This window comes from Lynx rufus, unplaced genomic scaffold, assembly GCF_022079265.1.
Source record: "Lynx rufus isolate CCGP_SWC_20201006 ecotype Redwood Valley unplaced genomic scaffold, mLynRuf1.p SCAF_16, whole genome shotgun sequence".
Lineage (NCBI taxonomy): Eukaryota > Metazoa > Chordata > Mammalia > Carnivora > Felidae > Lynx > Lynx rufus.
Genome location: NW_025814830.1, coordinates 45,409,547 through 45,429,369, shown reverse-complemented (window position 1 = coordinate 45,429,369; position 19,823 = coordinate 45,409,547). Strand labels below are relative to the sequence as shown.

At 48.7% G+C, this 19,823-nt stretch overlaps 1 protein-coding gene across 1 annotated transcript in view; it reads left to right on the top strand.

Moving 5' to 3' along the window:
• Window positions 1–1,697: 1,697 nt before the first annotated feature.
• FA2H (fatty acid 2-hydroxylase) overlaps window positions 1,698–19,823 on the top strand; it is a 54,081-nt gene continuing 35,955 nt past the window's right edge. Inside the window, exon 1 of the mRNA XM_047079253.1 lies at window positions 1,698–1,967. Coding sequence (XP_046935209.1) covers window positions 1,698–1,967 — 270 coding nt within the window. The remainder of the gene's footprint in view (window positions 1,968–19,823) is intronic.

Genomic DNA, 19,823 nt, shown 5'->3' with positions numbered 1-19,823 from the left:
GAAAATGTCCTGGAGATTATTCCCTATCAGTACATACAGATCTACCTGGTTCTTCCTAATGGCTACATAGCCTTTCACAGTGGGAATGCATCATCGGTTATTCAGTTAGTCCTCCATTATGATGAACACTGGGGTTGTTTCTAACCTGTAAGCAGTGTTGCAATTAATACTATTACATACACATCCTTATACAGTATATCTGTAAGGTCAAATTTCTATCATTGGAATTACTATGGTAAGTGTGTTACGATTCTGAGTAGATGCCTTAAACTACTTGGTCAACTTCAGGTGTTTAAGGCAATGGTGTAAAATGCAAATGGCGAAGTCCCGCAGACTGCTTTTGCACAGGCAAGGTATTTGGAACAGAAGAGGTGTGGAAATGGGGTGAGGGTGACTATGCATTCACCACTTGAGAAAAACATTTGTGACCTAAGGCCTCCAGGCCTGTTGGACAGCAGTTCCACCCAGGCTAAGCCCAACTTTTGCCTACTCCCTGAGGACGCACCAGGAGAGAAGTAGAAGGGAGAGAAGAAAGGGACAAGTGTCCTGAGCTTGGATGCCTCTACTGTTCGGGTGGCCCCTAAGGCCTCTGGGCCAGGCTTTCTCACAGGGCCAGCTGGGCACAGGTGCCCAGTCCCAGGAGAGCACAAAGGTGACCCTGAAAATAACTTCCTGAGAGAGACAGATGCTAGCTGGATTCTCTGTTCTCCCCTCAGGGTCCTCCTCCCTCTCCCCAGGACAAGATTAGAATGAGGCAGTCACTCTGGGTGCACAGTTTATGTCTGTGCCCACAACACTTCACAATCAAGGTAAAGAATATTTTAACGCAGTGTTTTTAAAACTTTGAAATTAATGCAAAAAGTCCACGGTGAACACAATACCAGAAATTTAAATATTGAAGACAAGATCCAATCCTGCACTTAACCAGCTTGCTTCTCTCGCCTCACTAGCCCTGGTTCCAATAAAACTTTATTTACAAAAACATGATTTAAAAAACGATTCTATATTGTTGTGATAAAATATGCACAATGTAAAAGTTACCATCTTAATCATGTTTAAGTGTACAGTGGTATTAAATAGTACATTCACGTTGTTGTGAACATCTTTTAAATATTACGTTGAAATATTATATATTGTGATTACCGGCTTCGAGGGCGTCCGAGCCCAGAGCCTCACTCGACTTACTCGAGTCCTCGCCCTGCCTCCCCCACTCCTCGCCCCCTCTAGGAGCCTGAGAATCGAAAGCTGCAAATTTCTCCCAAAAAGACAGCAGCGGAAGAGTTATTCCAGTAGCGATCACGCCACCGAGGATGTCCGTCCAGGCAGCCACCCGCGACAGGAAGAGTTGCTCCGCCTGCATCCGCCCGTCCCCTTCGGTCTCTTGCGACGGGACACACCTGGCCGGCGCGCCCTCTACCTGCCCGGGGCCACCTGGCTGCCCCCCCCCTCCTCCCCCCGCAGCGGGTGGCCAGCCCCGCACGCGTCGCCCAAGCTTCCTGCGGGCCAATGGGGAAGAGGGCGCCTCCGGGCTCGAGCAGCGTCCGGCCGAGCGGCCAATAGGAGAGCGGCATGCAAATGAGCAGGTGCGGTGGCGGCCGGCCCGTCAAGGCGGCCGCGGCTCCGGGGATGTTAGAAGCAAGCTGGGCTGCCGCCGAGCAGAAGCCCGGGCTTCCAGCTGCGAGCTCCGCTCTCCCGCCATGGCCCCCGCTCCGCCCCCCGCCGCCTCCTTCTCACCCGCCGAGGTCCAGCGGCGCCTGGCGGCCGGCGACTGCTGGGTCCGCTGCGGGGCCCGCCTCTACGACCTCACTGGCTTCGTGCGGCACCACCCGGGGGGCGAGCAGCTGCTGCGGGCGCGGGCTGGAGAGGATGTTAGCGCCGACCTGGACGGGCCGCCGCACCGGCACTCGGCCAACGCGCGCCGCTGGCTCGAGCAGTACTACGTGGGCGAGCTGCAAGGAGACCCTCAGGTACAGCCCGGCCCGGGGTCGCACCCCTCGACTCGCCTTCCCCCCTCCCCCACTCTCCCCTCGCCGGCAAGCCAGGTTCACCTGCCCTCTAGGAGGACCCAAGGTGACAGCCTCCGCCCTCACCTTCGCTTCCCCCTTCTCTCCAGGTAACAGGTCACGACCGGTCCCCCTCACCAGGACTTGCCCTTGCTCTCCAGCATTTCCCCTGACCGGCTTCTATCTGCTCCCTCCTTCCTACTTGTTCCTTCTGCAGCCCCTGCCATCTGACAGTTTGGATCACCTTTTACCAGCCGCGCACACTCTCAATCTTTCCTTTCTTTCCTGTTCCCTTATCAGCCTCTCCCCCTTTGCATCCGTCCTTCACTTCTGTTGAATAATTGCTTCATCCTCACCTGTGCTCCCCTCCCCACCTCACCCTGCTCCTGCTTCCAAAAGTTACGGATCCGTTACCCTTCTCAGCCAGTTTGGATTTCCTGGTGCTGCCCTATCCGGCACTAGGGCTTCCCTGGATCGCTAGAGGTTAGGGCAGTGTCCGGGGTGGACTATGTCCTTCCATCCCTCAGTATTGCTTGTCTTGCATGCGGGCATGGGGGTCCAAAAGATCGAAATGACAAGACTAAGCTAGTTATTTAGAGGAGGGGGGATTAGCACCGTGAACAGCATGCTGCCATGCGGTACAGCCTCATTACGGTAGTTAAACCTCCAACTGATCCTGGGGTAGATTTGTTATCCCTATTTTACGATGTGGAAACTGAGGCTCGAGCAGGCTCTGTAATTTGCCCAAAGTCAAAGAGCTAGTTAGCGCCAAAGCCAAATGTACCTGGCTGCAAAATCGATTCCATCTCCATCCCAAGGATCTCGGGATATGGGAGATGGCCCCTATCCACAGGGCTGCAGGTAGGCCGAGCCAGAGGCAAACTGCCTCCTTGGGCCTTCCCCAGGTTCAGCTGTAGGACTGGTGACAGCAGGGCTGTCGTGCTTGGGCATTACGCTGACAGCCGCTCCCTGCTTCTAGCTCTTGCTTTCAGGGTGGGCCCAGCAAATGCTTTTAGATCTTTGGATAAAAGGACTTGCCTCTCACTGTTCCTGGCGGCTCTGCACTGGACCACCTTGTTTAATACTTCAGTCACTTCTTCACTCACTGGCTTGGTCCCTTGCTGGTTATCAGCATTGAGCTGGGTAGGCCTGGGGAGGCGCCAGTAATCAACACCAATACAGTCTTCGTAGAGCAAACAGGCTAATGAGGGAACATACTAACTGCATAGTAATTAATTACCTAGTGCTATCAGAATATGGATTTGGAGGTGAGAAGTTGAAGGAGAGCTTTCTTGAGAAAGTAACATTTGGACTGAGAGCTAACCATAAATAGGGTATTAGCCTGGTGACGTGTGGTGGGAAGAGCATTCCAGACAGAGGGAACAGCATGTGCCAAGAAGACTTTGAAGGGTAAGGGCTCAGCAGTCCAGGGACAGAAATAAATCCAGTGTGGCCAGAGGCTGGCGGGCATGGAGAGAGAAGGGGGAGGAGGCCAGAGGTCAGCCAGGGCTACATCATGCAGGGCCTCCTAGGTTGTGGGCAGGATTTGGGACTTGATTCTAAGAAATGACAGAAAGCCAGGGAAGGGATTCAGGAAGGGGTGTGGTGTGGTCAGATTTGCATCTTTGGAAGATCGCCCTGGCTCCAGTGTCAAAAAGGAATGCAGGGAGCCCAAGTGGGTGTGAGGAGGCCAGGCAGGAGGCCACCGCGTGGACTGGGCAAGAGGAGAAGGCACGATGGTGGCTGTGACCAAGGGCAGAACGGGGTTGAATTGGAGAGATTTCATAGGTAAAGCACCAGGGCTCAGCGTTCTGTAATGGGAGCCCAGCTGAATCTTGGAAGTTGGCGTTTGGTGCCAGGTCCTGAATGGGCAGAGGTTTAGCCGTGGATACAACTGAAGCTGAGTGCAGGAAATGAGAGGTTGGGACCGGAATACTAGAGACTTCCAGGCTTGTGATGGCTACTGGGAGCCACCCTCCAAACTCCCAACCCACCCCCCTTCCCCAACAGCTGCCCTAGATGGCCCCACCCCCCATGCTTTTGCTTTGCTTCGCCCTACCTCACCCTCAGGGAGGACTCAGAGAAGACAGCGACCAAATTTGATTCCTACCCCTACACTCCCCTGTTACCCCAAGGGTCCCAATGTGGCCATGTTGCAGGCATCTTTATATCTGGGCCCCAGTCTGAGGATGTGGGAAAAAAACCTAAAAACTAATAACACACTTAAAAACCCATGGCTCAGTTTCCATAGTGTAGTGGTTGTCACGTTCGCATCACAAACCCATGGTCAAACTTGACCAGGAGCCGTACTTACCCCATACTGCAGTGGCCTGTCGGCTTCTGTCTGTAGATTTCTATCCTGGAGACTAGTATAATGTTGTCTTTAAACTGAGGGAGAAAGGTAGTCAGAGGAGAAATCTGGAACGTACCTGTACCTGTACTGAGAGAAGCCCTCTTCTTAAAGCCTGAACGGAGACTTTCTGTTCTTTTTTCTGGCTAAGCCCTTCAAGCACCCTCTATATCACTTTCTTCACCTCCCTTCTCTCCTCCTGCCAGGCCATGGATGCTGACTTCTGTTGAGCTCAGAGCCTAGCTTCTGTAATGTGAGGACCAGGTGGGGTGATGGGAAAGGAAATGTCATGACCCAGCTGTTTGTTTGGAGTTCATTTCTGAATTGTGCCCCTTGGAGGGGTCCTTGAAGGAGAGTGTCCTGGGGCTCTGCTGTGAAATCTCCAGGGAGAAGTCCCGGTCCCTTTGGTTTCCCCTGTTCCCCAATTTGCCACACAGCCCTTCACACACCCGTATGTACTCTGACACACACATTCACACTCACGCAAAGGCACACACACACACACACACACACACACACACACACACACATAAAACAAGTCAAACTCGTTTGAGCCAACATACTGTGGGGATGAAACAAAGTCTGCTGTGGCCGTGGTCTTGGACTTGAGAAAGCTGAGCTGCCTGCCCTGAGTAAGTGACAGAGCTATGGCTGAGCAGAGAAGTCAGGCCCCCTTCTCCTCCTGGGCCCTCAGGGGCTAACAGGGTCAAGCTGCTCAGTCCAAGCTCAGATACGAGCAGTGCTCTTCCAACTGGAGCTCATGTTGTTAGTGGCACATGAGGTCCATTTACTGAGCTGCCACCAGCATTTAAAAGGAATAAATAGGAAAGGAAGGAACTTTGGGTTCAAATCTCCTCCCAAGATCATAGATACTGTGTTTCCCAGACTTGCGTCATCCATGAATCACTGTCAAGTTTTTTTTTTTTCTGAATTCGTATACCCCTCGAAGTATTATATGTAATATTTAAGTAGACTCACTCTTTATTTTACCATTTACTCACCCTAAGCAATAATACCAGTGAAACCACAAGTTCTACATGCAATTTAAAATAGAGAGCTATTGGGGCGCCTGGGTGGCGCAGTCGGTTAGGCGTCCGACTTCGGCCAGGTCACGATCTCGCGGTCCGTGAGTTCGAGCCCTGCGTCGGGCTCTGGGCTGACGGCTCAGAGCCTGGAGCCTGTTTCCGATTCTGTGTCTCCCTCTCTCTCTGCCCCTCCCCCGTTCATGCTCTGTCTCTCTCTGTCCCAAAAATAAATAAAAACGTTGAAAAAATAAAATAAAATAAAATAGAGAGCTATTAAGGTAGGAAAGGCTCATCCCTTGTATTCCCTAAAACCATCTTGGGTACCATCAGTGGAGTGGATATCATACTTCGGAAAACATCCAAAGAATAGCTTCTCCTTTTTTAAAAAAAATTAATTAATTTATTTTGAGAGACAACAGGGGAAGGGAGAGGGGAAAGAGAATCCCAAGCAGGTTCCGTGCTGTCAGCGCAGAGCCCAACTCAGGACTCGATTTCACAAACCATGAGATCATGACCTGAGCCGAAATCAAGAGTCAGATGTTTAACAGACTGAGCCACCGAGGCACCTGGGGTTCTGTGGGTCATTTTCTGGGACTGGTGAAAGAGATGAATTTGTGTGTAAAGTATATACATGGCTGTGCCTTTTTCTAGTGAGAGAGCTACAGCTTTTATGATAGTCCAGCCAGGATCCTCCCCTCCCTCTGAACCTGCCGTCAAGAGGCTAATAACTGGGAAAGGGTGGTTCCTACCTCCCCATCTTACACACACGGATGCCCCAGCCACTGTTGTCAGGTAACCCGGATGTCTGAGCATCTCTGGGTGCCGTGTCCTAATGCCACAGGGTGCACCCATCTCTGAGCGGCTGAGAAGTCCTCGGACTCTGCCTTGTGTGGTTCTGCCAGCCTTTGGAGGCTGGCCATTCAGAGCTCCAGGGCTTGAGTAACTCACTGGGTAGGATATCTGAGTGCAGGAGGACTCAGAGTTCCCACCCCGCCGCCGAAACTGCCCTTGTCAAGGTCATGGGGACCTTCGCCTCACTAAAGCCGGTCACCAGTTTGCACCTTGCCTCACCTGGCCTGGCAGCAGCTTTTGATGTGGTCACCAATTTCCTTCCTTGACACGCTTTCTTCATGGGCTTCCCGAGGCCACACCCTTTCGTTTTCCACTATCATTTCCTGTGGCTGCTGTAACAAATTGCCATAAACTCCGTGACTTAAAGCAACACGAATGTATTCTGTCACAGTTCTAGAGTTCAGAAGTCAAAAATAAGTCAGTAGGGCAGACTTCCTTCTGAAGGTTTGAGGGAAGAATCCGTTTTCTTACCTTTCCCAGCTTTTAGAAGCTGCTGGTATTCCCTGGCTCGTGGCCCCCTCCCAGCAATTGCATTGCCCCAACCTTTGCTCTCATGTCTCTTCTCTGACTCTCGTGCCTCCATATTTTACTTCTAAGGACCCTTGTGATCACACTAAGCCCACCAGAATCATCCAGAAAACCTCCCCATCTCAGGGTCCTAAATTTAATCATATCTGTGAAGTCCCTTTTGCCACGCAAGGTAACATATCCACGGGTTCCAGGTATTGGGACACAGACTGGGGAGGGGGGTTACTCTACCTACCTCGCCACCTGTACCCCCCTCCCTGGTTGTTACTTCTCAGTCTCCGTTGCTCATTTCTCTTGCTCCTCATTTCAAAGAAACATTTGCAAAGTTGCAACGGAATCATACAACGCGCCATCTGCTGGATGGCTGCTTCCCCTCGACACTATGTCACGGGAGATTATCTGTGTTTTCCTTCCTCTGAACAGCAACTATCCCCATTCTGTCCTGGAGAATCCAGGGCCGTAGAAGGGGGGGAAACAGGGACTAACTAGAAGGACAGAGCGGATGGCTTGCACAGACCACACACTGATCCGCATGAATTTCCTGGTCTTCCTTCCAGGATGTCTCCCCACGACTCCCCTACTTTGGCCAGAGCCCCGCTCCGCTCATTCTTACAGCAATCTCCCAGGCAGGTCTCTCCCTGCCAGTACTCCCTACACTCTACCGCCTGGGACCTTTTCATGCTACAGCAGGATTCCTAAGCCCTCGCGGGCTCCTCACTGCCACCCGGTTTAAGTCCGGTTCCAATGCTGCTGCTTCCACAGAGCTCCCCGCACTTTGCCCGTGCCTGTGTTACAGTGCTCCTGTTCTTCCTCATTTACTGTATTTTCACTATGTGTCTTATCTCCTCAACGAAACTATGTACCCCCACCCCCAGAACTGGACTCGTCTGATTCATCTGGGTTTCTTTAGGGCACAGTAGCACACTGACGAATGCCAACAGAAACTAATCAATGTTTGAATAAATGAATGACTGCGCTGCTTGGAAAATTGAGGCATGTGCGCTATTGAAAAGGAAAGCGGGTGGTGGGGGCGGGGAGGTGGGGGCGGCGCCCGGGTGACTCAGTCGGTCGACTGTCTGACTCTTGATCTGGGCTCAGGTCATGCATGATTGCGCGGTTCGTGGGCTTGAGCCCCGCATTGGGCTCCATGCTGACAGCATGGCACCTGCTTGAGATTCTCTCTCTCCCTCTCTCTCTGCCCCTCCCCCACTTGTGCATGCTCGTTCTCTCTCTCTCTCTCTCTCAAACTAAATTAACTAAAAAAAGAAAATGAAAATGAAAGGAAAGTGGTAATATTAGCACACACAAGATACTTCAAGAATTACAAAGTTAAGTCTCTTTCCAGTTCCTCTTTTTGGCTAAAAGAGTTGGGAGTTTGATGGGAAGGATGGAGGGCTATCAAGTGAATCACTCATTTCTGCCTTCGCCCTCAGTTATTCTCAGCCAGAGAGAGTTGACAAAATGTCTTCCGTACCAGGCTACTGCCATTCACCCATGCCCATGGGTCTGCCTACAAGACATGAAGTGAACCATAGACAATGCCAGTCAAGGGGCGCCTGGGTGGCTCAGTCGGTTAAGCATCTGACTCTTAATTTCAGCTCAGGTCATGATCTCGTGGTTTGTGAGTTCATGCCCCACCTGAGGCTCTGCACTGACGGTGCAGAGCCTGCTTGGGATTCTTTCTCTCTCCCTCTCTCTCTGCCCCTCCCCTGCTCACTCTCCCTCTCTCTCAAAAATGAATAAATAAACTTAAAAAAAAAAAGAAAAAAGAAAAGAAAATGTCAGTCAAAAGCCTCCTTTGCTGTCAAGGCTGTGACCAGCCCCATGTGGCTGTAAGTGCCTGTACAACGTGCTCAGGCAGGACCTGGGCTCCCTGGATTTCCAGTTCCGTTTACTCTTTCCTGTGTCTTGTCATGCAAATCTCTCTAAAGTGTGTGTCTCGGAACAGTAGTTCCCAATCTTCTCTAATCGCCACTCATCTTGCACGATATGATGTATAAACCTCGGATTTAAGATTTTTTGTTGTAAAGCATAATTCTCCAAGTACTGTGTTTTCTTGTCTTGATTGTATATTGCAAAATATTTAAATACCGGTACCAGATAATCAATTTGGGGGGATTTAAAGTATTTGAACTGTGATTCCTATAGATACATCGTAAAGTCCTGTCATAGGAAAACTAGTAGCCAGAAATTCCGTTGATAAAGAACATGTGACTACACACGTAGACTAAACCATGCAATCTACAACAAACTTGACTGATAATTACCAACATGAAGTAGTCTTAATTTCTCCTTTAAAGGGAACAGAATTTCAAAGGAGTAGAGTTCTGGTTCTCTACATTTTTTCTGTGCCCATTAGAATCTTCTCAACATTGCTTAGCATTGCATGATGCTCAGATTTCCCCCTGGAAAGTGGAATCAGGGTTTTTAGGGATCTCTAGTAATGGCTAGTTTTAGTTTTATAAGTTCCAGATGTTAATGGTCCATAATAACCCACTTAGTTCCTAAGATCTAGTCCTTAGTCTTATATCATAATGAAAGGCTATGAAACGGGCATCGTTTATCCACAAGGATGAAAGTTAGACCTCCAATCTTTAAGTCAATTCAAGGCCCCCACTGTGAGACTGACTGCTATGGAGGAATATTAAGGGTCACTTATATGGGGCTGAATCAAGACTCTGTGATCCTGTACACCACCCCCCACAGGCCAGAAAAAGGTCAGACTAACCTGATTTAGTGGTTATCCCAGCAAGACCCATTGGCCTGCCAAGTGTAATGGCTTTTGCAGGTTGGAAAACAGGGTGTCATAAAAAATTCAGTTGTTCCTTAGACCTACATGGGAAAGTCTTTGACTCCTAGGAAAGAAGGTCACTTGAAATGAATCTACTTTTTTTTTTTTAATGTTTATTTTTGAGAGAGAGAGAGAGAAGAGTGCAAGCAGGGGAGGTGCAGAGAGAGAGGGAGACACAGAATCTGAAGCAGGCTCCAGGCTCCGAGCAATCAGCACAGAGCCCATCACAGAGCTCAAAACCACGAACAGTGAGATCATGACCTGAGCCGAAGTTGGATGCTTAACCGACTGAGCCACCCAGACACCCCAAAATGAATCTACTTTAAATGAAGACCAAACTTTCATAGAAAACGGAGCAGGGGTTTGGGAGAGGGGAAGCGATTCTTTTTTTAAAATGAAACGGAAGGGGTGCCTGGCTGGCTCAGTTGGTAGAGCGTGCAACTCTTGGTCTCGGGGTCATGAGTTTGAGCCCCACATTGGGTGTGGAGATTACTTTTTTAAAAAGGAAAAATCTAATAACAATTAAAAAATAAAAATGAAACTGAAAATTGTTTTAGTTTATTTTAACCTGACAGCAAAATTAAGATTGCATTCATGGGCAGGTCCTTTAATTGAGCAAATACCGAATCAAGCGGTGTGTTTTTTGTGCACATGTGTGGTTTTTCTGACAAAACTGTGTGAAAGTGATAGTGGGACATTCCAAACTTCACATTGACTGTTCACAGCATGATCGTAAAGAGAGTCATTTTAGCTAGAGTATTTAAGAGCTGAGGATCTTTCTTTTTTTTTTAATTTTTTTTTTAATGTTTATTTATTTTTGAGACAGAGAGAGACAGAGCATGAATGGGGGAAGGTCAGAGAGAGAGAGGGAGACACAGAATCGGAAGCAGGCTCCAGGCTCTGAGCCGTCAGCCCAGAGCCCGACGCGGGGCTCGAACTCACAAACCATGAGATCGTGACCTGAGCTGAAGTCGGACGCTCAACCGACTGAGCCACCCAGGCGCCCCCTGAGGATCTTTCTTGATCCTGTGATAAACAGGTCATTCATTCATTCTCTTTTGAAGAGCCTCGTCCTTTGTGGGTTACCTGTGTTTCAGCGTTAAACAGCCCAACTTTGCCAAATCCTTATTTTGCAGTAGAATTGTGAGCAAAACAGTTTTCTTCAGTTTCACTGACTTCATTAAACTCTTTGTATTTTGGCATTAATTTTTTTTAAATTTTTTTCATTTTTACCATTTATTTATTTTTGAGAGACAGAGAGACAGAGCATGAGCAGGGGAGGGGCAGAGAGAGGGAGACACAGAGTCTGAAGCAGGCTCCAGGCTCTGAGCTGTCAGCACAGAGCCCAATGCGGGACTTGAACTCACAAACTGCGAGATCATGACCTGAGCTGAAGTCAGACGCTTAACTGACTGAGCCACCCAGGCGCCCCTTGGCATTGATTTTCAATTTCACTTTGCAGTGAGCTTGCATTTCGTTACACTGTATATTGTCAGATGGCAACCCCAACCATCACTTTGCCTAGGTAGACTGGGGATTTGGGGGAGGCGGTGGTCAATCTGAGCAGGAATCAAATTCACAAATGGTCAGTTGACTTGTGAATAGCTGTACGTTCAGAGGATTTTTGCCATTCTTTGCAACTTGGATGTTCAGAGACTCAGATAAAGAACACTTGGATAATAACGATGCCTCTAGGACTAATAGTAACACATCCAAATTTGTATAGCGATTTACATTTTTCTAGATATTTCTCATAGATTTCTAGTTGAACCCTCAAGGCAGGTGGGGCAGATATCCATTCTCCCATTTCATAGATGAGAGACCTATAGTTCTGAGAGATCCCGCAATGTGGCTGGTCTCTAGGTGCCCAGTATTTCCAGTGCATACACATTAGGGACAAATTTTAGGCATGAGATTAAACCAAGGGGCATCTTTTTCTTACTGATTGATAATCACTCCTTACATGTAAAGGATATTAACCATTTCCCATCATATGTATTACTGTATTTCCTTCAGTTATTTGTCTTTTGACTTGTCTAATGTTTTTTTCTCTATTTAAATCTTTAAAATTAAACCTTTAAAACATAAAACATTGTCTTATCATTCTTAGAAAGGACACCTCTACTTTATGATTTTGTAGTTGCCTAAATTTATTATCTACCTGAAATTTTTTTGATATCAGGAAAAAAATAGAGATTATTTTAGGTTTATATTTTTCAGATGACCAGCCGGTTATCCCAATAGATTTATGAAATAGTTGTTTTTCCCACTGGCTGAAAAAACACCTTTATCACACATCAACCATTCACAGATATACTTTGGTCCATGTGGGGGCTTTATTCTGTTCCAATGAAATCATTCGTTTTTCTTTAGGTTTTAACCATTAGGGTTTCCTCCCTCCACCGCCTTCCTTCTGTTCCATTCCAGCCAGGATTTTGCTGTCACATGTTCCACCAGCGAAAGCAAAGGGCAGGACAGGGGCTGAGCATCATTTCTGGGCCATGTTGCTGGTGCTGGGGAAACAGTCTGACTTTCAGGGGCTGGGGCTGCCTGGCATGCCCTGGACCCTGAGGTCGTGTGGCGAGAGCCCGGAGGGAGTTCAAGGAAGCTCACGCAGGCGACAGGCCCCAGGCACCAATACTGGAAGGGAGGGAGGCGTCCAAAGTGGGTGTCCAAGCGGTCATGGAATGGTAGCGATTTCAGCGGGGAATGCAGGGGCGGGGAGGGGTGTGGTGAAAGCAGCATTGCCGCTGGAGCTCTGCACACGGATGGGTCCTGTGTGCTCACCCTCAGTGTGTCCGCAGCCCGTGGCCGGAGGCTGGAAGAGCAGTGAAGCAGCTGTATTTGCTAACAGGGAACCTGGTGTCTTTCTTGCAAAGCGCCGTAAATCTCCAACTCTTGTCCCTCCGGCCAAGGGACGTGGATGCTTTTGCCCCCACCTTCCTTCATCAAGATCAAGTGAGAAGCTTATTAAAAAAGATTCCTGGGTCTTTCTGGACTGATGGAAATGTCCTGCATCTTGACTTGGACATTGGCTGCCAGGAGGCATGTAATTGTCAAAACTTATCAAACTATACACTGAAGATCAGTAGTTTTTTTGTTGTTTCGTTTTGTTTTGTCTTTGTTTTTACTCTATGAGAATTAGACCCAATTTTTTTAAAGGGAAGTAAATAAATTTAATACTTATTTAGTAACTCACTCCTGTAGATACGACCTCATGATGACAAAAGCTAGTGTTGGTACATACAAAGCTTTAAAGATTGCTTTTACAATAAGACCCTGTGGAATGTAAATGGTAGGACTTTAGGTAGTGGAGATACTACTCGGCCTTCACGGGAGATTCTTTCAGCTGGACTGCAGTTTAAAATGTTTCATTAAGAAAACATTGGAAAAAATACTAAGTAGTTACATTGTAGACATCACACAGAGAAAAATTCTTAAAGGAACAGTGGAAAACTAAAAGAAAAATCCACAGCCCATGCACATTTAAGCGCAACAAAACATTACATTTCTAGTAATATTGTATTGCTTTCTCAAGAAGCTGTAACAAAGTACCACAAACTAGGTGGCTTAAAAGGAGACATTAATCATCTCACAGTTCTAGAGACTAGCAGTCTGACTGCAAGGTATGGGCAGAGTCGTTTCCTCCTGGAGGCTCTGAAGGAGAATCTGTTCCTTGCCCCTTTCCTGGCTTCTGGTGGGGCGGGCGTGTCTTGGCTTGTAGATTATACCACTCCAATTTCTGCCTCGATCCTCACAAACGCGTCCTTGCCTGTATCTCTGTGTCTGCATCTCCAAATTTCCCCACTTCTTTTGAGGACACCAGTCATATTGGACTCACAGCCCCCTTTAATCCAGTAAGACCTTAAATTAACTGCATGACGGCTGCAGGTACCCTCTTTCCAAATAAAGTCGCATTCACAGGTTCTAGGTAAACATGAATTTGGTTGGGGGTGGGGGGGGTGGGGGCGGGGGACACCATTCCACCCGGTACAGATGTCACTAAACAACTCTACCACTCGAACAACCTAGATGGAAGCAAGTGTGGTATGCACTACAGAACTGTGTTAGATTTCAGGAAAATTACTCTAGTAGCAACAGAGGTCCAAAGATTGAAGACTTGGATGACAAGTTTGATGTTTCATTTGAATGAAAAAACATGCATGTAAACTAACTCAAAGATTTACTTAGCATTGTATATTATAATATGTAATTATTATATGTGATATAATTATTATTATTATATATAATATAATAGTATATATACTATATATAATATAATATAATAGTATATTATAATATGTAATTATTATATGTAATTATAATATATATATTATATATATATATTTTTTTCTCCTGGGGGGCACCCCTCAAATCTATAAAATTAAAATCTCTGGAAACGAGATTCCAGAAATCCGTATTTTTAACAAATACTGTGTGTGGCTCAGAAGCACTGGAAAGTTTGCAGCCCACTGCCCTAGAAGGCTCAGGGCAGAGGGAAAATAGGGATGGAAAACTGGGAACATGAAAGTTTCTCGGTGGGCAGGTCTCTTGGGAGTCCTAAAGAATCGGCATCCCCAGGCTCCTGGTGTGGGGCTTGTCACAGAGCAGTTGTGCAGACAGACCACCCTCTCACCCACCCATCCAGAAAGAGGAGGAGGCTGGGGTCTGCAGTCCAAGACCTGTGCCCTGGCTGTGTGATGCTGTGTGACTCACGCAAACGCTCGTGGCCTCGGTTCCCTTATTCCCTGCGTCCCTACCAGATTTGTGTGGCCACAGTGAAATCACGTGAGATCTGTAAGACAGAAACGTGTAGATTAAACCAAAACAGGGTGATAATAAGCCCCTTCGGCCCCAGCTTCTGCCAAGAAAAGGTAGATTTCTCTTAGGCGGCAAGAGATAGATGTTTTCAGAACCCGAGTTGCTACGTAGCTCAGATCCTCTTGGGCAAAGCCACGCACCCCCCAGAGGAGCTGGAGAGTGGTGACATCCTAATCTCCCAGTGTGGCCCCTTCCCCCAGCTAGGGCCCGTGGGGTCTGTTCCGACCTGCTGCCCTCATTCTATCTTCACCTGGACAAGTGAACTGGGCCGAGGAACTGACCACGGTTAGGACGGGATGTCTCCAAAGATGAGGCTGGCAAAAGCCTCAAGTGGCCCCGGGGACCTGCAGGCCTGCCTTCCTCTGCCTACCGTTCCTTTCCCTGTTCAGGCACAAACATAGACGACGTCTCCTCATGCTCAGACTGAGTTCAGTGCTGAGGATAAAAAGACAACCGATGACTGCCTTCATGGGGTATACCTGCCAGCGGAGGGCAGGAGACAGATAGGACAGTTAGAGGTGGTGACAAGAGCTACAACAGAATATCCTATTTTATATAGACTGTTATAGTCTATGTGTATATACATATACATATGTGCATATATCATACAGCAAAATAGATCATGTATTTTAGAACAGGGGCTGTGACAGAGTAACAGCTACAGCTTCTGCCAGGAGTAGTCTGGCAAGTCTTCTCTGAAGACCTGATATCTGATGGAAACAAAGGAGTCGTCATAAAGGAGAACTGGGTAAAAAAGCAAAAAAAAATTCTAAGCAGAAGGAACAGCAAGTGCAAAGGTCCTGGGGTATGTGGCATCAGGAATCCAAAAGGAGGCTCTTCTGCTGCTACAGCATTGCAGGTGAAGAGGAGTGTGGTGTGGGGTGGAGTGGGGAGGGAAGCAGGAGCCCTGCCTCTGTGGAGCTCACAGTCATCGTCGGGGAGGTTCGATTTTATTTCGAGACTAGGCTGGAAGATTTTAAGTGGAAGACCGACAAAGTTGGTCTGTATTTTACTAGATTGTTCCTGCTCCCTTGTGGAGGGTAGGTTGCAGGGGGCCAAGAGGAGGAGCAGGAAGAGAGCTAAGAAGACATCGCTATTGTCCAGATGACAGAGGGAGGTTGCCTGGACTGAGCGGCTATTGAGACAGAGGAAGTGTCTAGGAATTGGAAATGTCTTGGAGGTAGAACCACTACAACTTGCTGATGGACCAAACGCTGAGAGTAAGAGAAAGAGTTGAGGATGATGCCAAGGTGACTTGAGTAACTGGGTGGTTTGATATATGGGAAGTGAATGCTTGGGTGTAAGCCCAGATTTGGGGTGGGGTAATCAAAGTCCCTTGGGGCCACATTGCGTCTGAAATGCCAAGGAAACACTCGGGTAGAGATTTTAAGTGGTAGTTGAATATATGAGTCCAGAGCTATGCTCTCCAATATGGTAGCCCCTTGCCACATGTGGCTTTGTAATTTAAAATTAATTAAAATGCCATAAAATCAAAGTTCAGTACTTCAGTTACATGAGCCACATTTCAAGTGCTCAGTAGACATAGGGGACCATATTGGACAGCACAGATCTAGAACATTTCCATCATTGCAGAAAGCTCTCTGGGGTAGCACTGGTCTAGCTAGAGCTGTGACCCAGAGTTGAAAGGTATTTCTCTCTAGGATAATGGTATCCTAATCTGGTGACTCTTTCCAGGAAGTTGGTATCCCTGTGTTGTTCAACAAATAGTTCCTTCTTGCCCTTGACCACACCAGATTGTGTATTAAGTGATGTCCCTGAGCGGTAGCTATATCAAAGAGGCACTGAATACCCAGAAGGACAGTTTGTCCCGGGACTGTTCAAGGACATCATCCCTTAAAGCACCTTATAGCGACGAGTATAAACATGATGTTTAATGAGCGTAAAACATGGAGTACAGGCTGTAGCTCACCAGGAGACACCAGTTCTCGGACTCGCCATGGCAATTTTCTTAGTTTAAGAGACGTGCCCGGAGTTTGGAACTAGGTTAAATGAGAGTGGAAAAGAAGACACAGGCTCAGAACCCAACAGTCTTGTGTTCTAGAACTAATCATACCCCTGGAGACAAGCCAGTCAACCTCCCTGAACATAAACATCCTCGACTGTAAATGGGAGAAGATTCCATGTCCGGGCATGGAGAGAGAGAATAGTTTGCATCAGTAGATTGGAATCCGTAAAAAGTAGCAGGTATAAGGCAGGTTGATTTTTGTCGTTGTTATTGTTTTGTTTTGCTTGCAAAACAGTTCAGTGCCAAAAAAAAAAAAAAAAAAACAGTTCAGTGCCTTCTATTATTTTTGGCAATATAATCATCTGTAACCAACGTTGACAATAGCAGTGAATTATCTCTCTTAAACTAGTAGATCATAAAAGGAAAATTTGGGAATATTATTTCTGGGATAGTGAGATATGAGGTCATTTGTAAACAGTGGTCTTGTTTCTTCTTTTAAAAACAGCAAAACATAGGGGCACCTGGGGGGCTCAGTCAGTTGAGTGGCCGACTTCAGTTCAAGTCATGAGCTCATGGTTCATGGGTTCGAGCCCCGCAATGAGCTCTGTGCTGACAGCTCAGAGCCTGGAGCCTGCTTCTGATTCTGTGTCTCCCTCTCTCTCTCTCTGCCTCTCCCCCATCTGTGCTCTCTTTCTCAAAAATAAATAAATAAAAAGATTTAAAAAAAACAGCAAAACATAGGGGCACCTGGGGGGCTCAGTCAGTTGAGCGTTCAACTCTTTATTTCAGCTCAGGTCTTGATCTCACAGTTGTGAGTTAAAGCCCCACATTGGGCTTTGTACTGGGTATGAAGCTTCCTTAAAACAAAACAAACAAAATAAGCAGAATATAGTATTTTCAGCATACTCCTTATAGGACTGGAGCATTCCATGATAAGTCCAAAATGTATTTTAACATAGAAGTTGGGCCAGTGAGGAGATAATGTATGTTAGATGGTTTAAATGTATTTTCCTTGCACATAGCACATTCTATAAGCCTGCCTGAGGTGCTTTGAGGCCTAAATCTTGAGAAACTACAGTCTAGAAGTGTCCTATCCAGTCCTGCAGGCTGTTGGTGCCGCTCATTGGGGTTAAAAGTCGGGTGCTGTAGTGCCCACCAGGACTTTGTAAGGCGGGACTGAGGAGGTGAGCCTCAGATCTCCTCCTGTCCGCCCTGACCAAGCCCAGGCCCCACCCCCACCCCAACCTCGGGCTCCCAGCTGCCCCAAATCCCAGAGTCAGGCTTCCATTGGAAAAAAAAAAAAACACGTGTCCACTTGACTCAGTGCGTTCCTGGGTGTGGTGCCCTAATCTGAGGTTAGAGGTAGAGAAGAGAGGCTCCCTGTGGATGCAGATGGTCCATGGCAGGCAGAGCCTAGTAGAGAATCAAGTTAATAGCCTGAAAAGTTGTGGGTGTATTCTGGAGAGATCTGAGTAGTGATTTAGTATTTTTAATCCACTGTCTCCCTTTTCTGATGTCCTGGATTGCCCACCTATACAGGCTTCTGCTTCTGGTGACAAGGTGGCTCGTGACGTGCTCCATGGGGGATCGTGTCATCAGGGGAAGCAATACCAGGTCCACAGCGAACCGATGGCAAGGACCCTGGAGGCTGGGGTGGTCTGGTCCATGCCCCCACACCTCCTGAGCGGGATAAGTTGGTCACACCCCAGGCACACGTTTGCCACTCGCTCTCTTTTCCTTTCTTCTTCCTATCGTGAATCCAGGGACAGCGGCCAGCAGAGTTCATCACCTTGCAGCCATCGTGGGTGGCTAACAAGTGGGGGTGTTTGGAGGGGTGCCTTGTCACCTGCCAGGTATTGTCGTGTTTTAGTTTTGCACAGGAAGGCTTTATTTTAAATGTTTTAAGGAGAGGATGGGCCCCAGGGCTTCTGGTTTGGACCTAGTCTGGCAGAGGGCAGCTCGTTAGAAATGAAAGCAAGCAGATCCTGCTGCCTTCCTCTTAGGCCTAAATTTCTAGCTACTGAAAGCAACCAGTGGTCCCCTACAGGCCTCAGGGGTGGGCTTGTTAACACAGAAGGCTTCCCCCAAGGGAGACTCTTGGTGCAGCTGTGGTTCTGGGTCTGCACCCGCCCCCCCACCCCGGCCTACCCCCCTCCTACCTTCCCAGGACCGCATCGAGTCCAATGCGGACTGGAGTCCCCACCTTCCTTTGGGCCCCTAGAGGCCGGAGGCAGCTGGACACAGGGCCTGGGCACCATCTCGTTTCAGAGAAAGGGTTTTCAGGCCAAACCCAGGCTGCGGGATAAAAGGCCATCTGTCCATCCCTGGGTGCCCAGCCCCGGCTTTCCTGAACAACATTCCTTTATGCCAGCCCCCGCCTCCTGCGGCCCCCACCCTCAGCACACTGCTTCCTTTCACCGCCTCTGGGTCGGCTTGTTTGTTTACCCTGCAGAGTGCAGGCTTTCTGTTGTTCTTCTCTTTTCTCTCCCCCTTGTGCGCCCTCCAGGCAAGCCCTCCCTGGGGACAGCAGGGTCTGGGGGGCTAAGGCAGAGTCCCCGCCAGGGACCCGGGAGCCTCCCGGTGAGCCCTCCCAGAAGAGGCAGGGGTGGTGCGCGAAGAACCTTAGTGGGACCGCACTCGACGTGGCTTCCTGTCTGGCTGTCCCAGCAACCATTTGAGACTCCTGGAAGCGGTGCCTTGGTCCCTCTGTGCCTTTGTTTCCCCCATCCGTGGAATACCTCATGCCAGTCTCTCAGGGACAACAGTGTCGATACCAATGAGATGCCGGCCACACACGTGGGGTGGGAAGGGCGCTCACCATGGAGGTGGCTCGTCTGTCCCAGAGCCACGTGCCCCAGTGGAGGGGGAACGGGGCAAAGCTGGCCACGGTTTCCACTGAAGAAGGCGGCAGTTTGCCCGACACCCGCCCCCCTCCCCAGTTCAGCCTGCCTCTTCCCTGTGGGGAAAACTAGGAGTGACTTTTCAGGCCCCGAGGAAGGGGAACCAGGCCAGCCCTGGCTGCCAGACAGCCAACAGCGGGCTAGGAAGGGGGCGGTGCCTGAACATCTTCCCCGCCGAGGGCTCTCTGTGCCGGCTGCCACGGCAGATCTGGTGGGAAGGCTGGGTTGGGCACGAGACCCTGGTTTTTGCCGCCTCCCCCGCAGAGGATGAGCGACAGACTCTCCACACGTCCCTGGATGCCTCTTCCAGTTGTTTTCTGGCTCAATTCCTTCTCCTTCCGTGGTCTTGTCTCCATCCCGGAGGAACCTGGTTCAGGCCTCGTGCTAGTTTGCTAGGGTCGCAAAGTCCCACAAACTGGGTGGCTTAGGCAACAGGGATTTATTGTCTTGTGGTTCTGGAGGCTAGAAGCTCTAGATCAAGGTGTCGGTAGTAGGGTTAGTCCCCGCTGAGAGCTGGGAGGGAGCACGGGTTCCAGGCCGCTCCCTAGCCCCTGGGGGATTTCTGGCAATCTTTGGAGTTTCTTGGC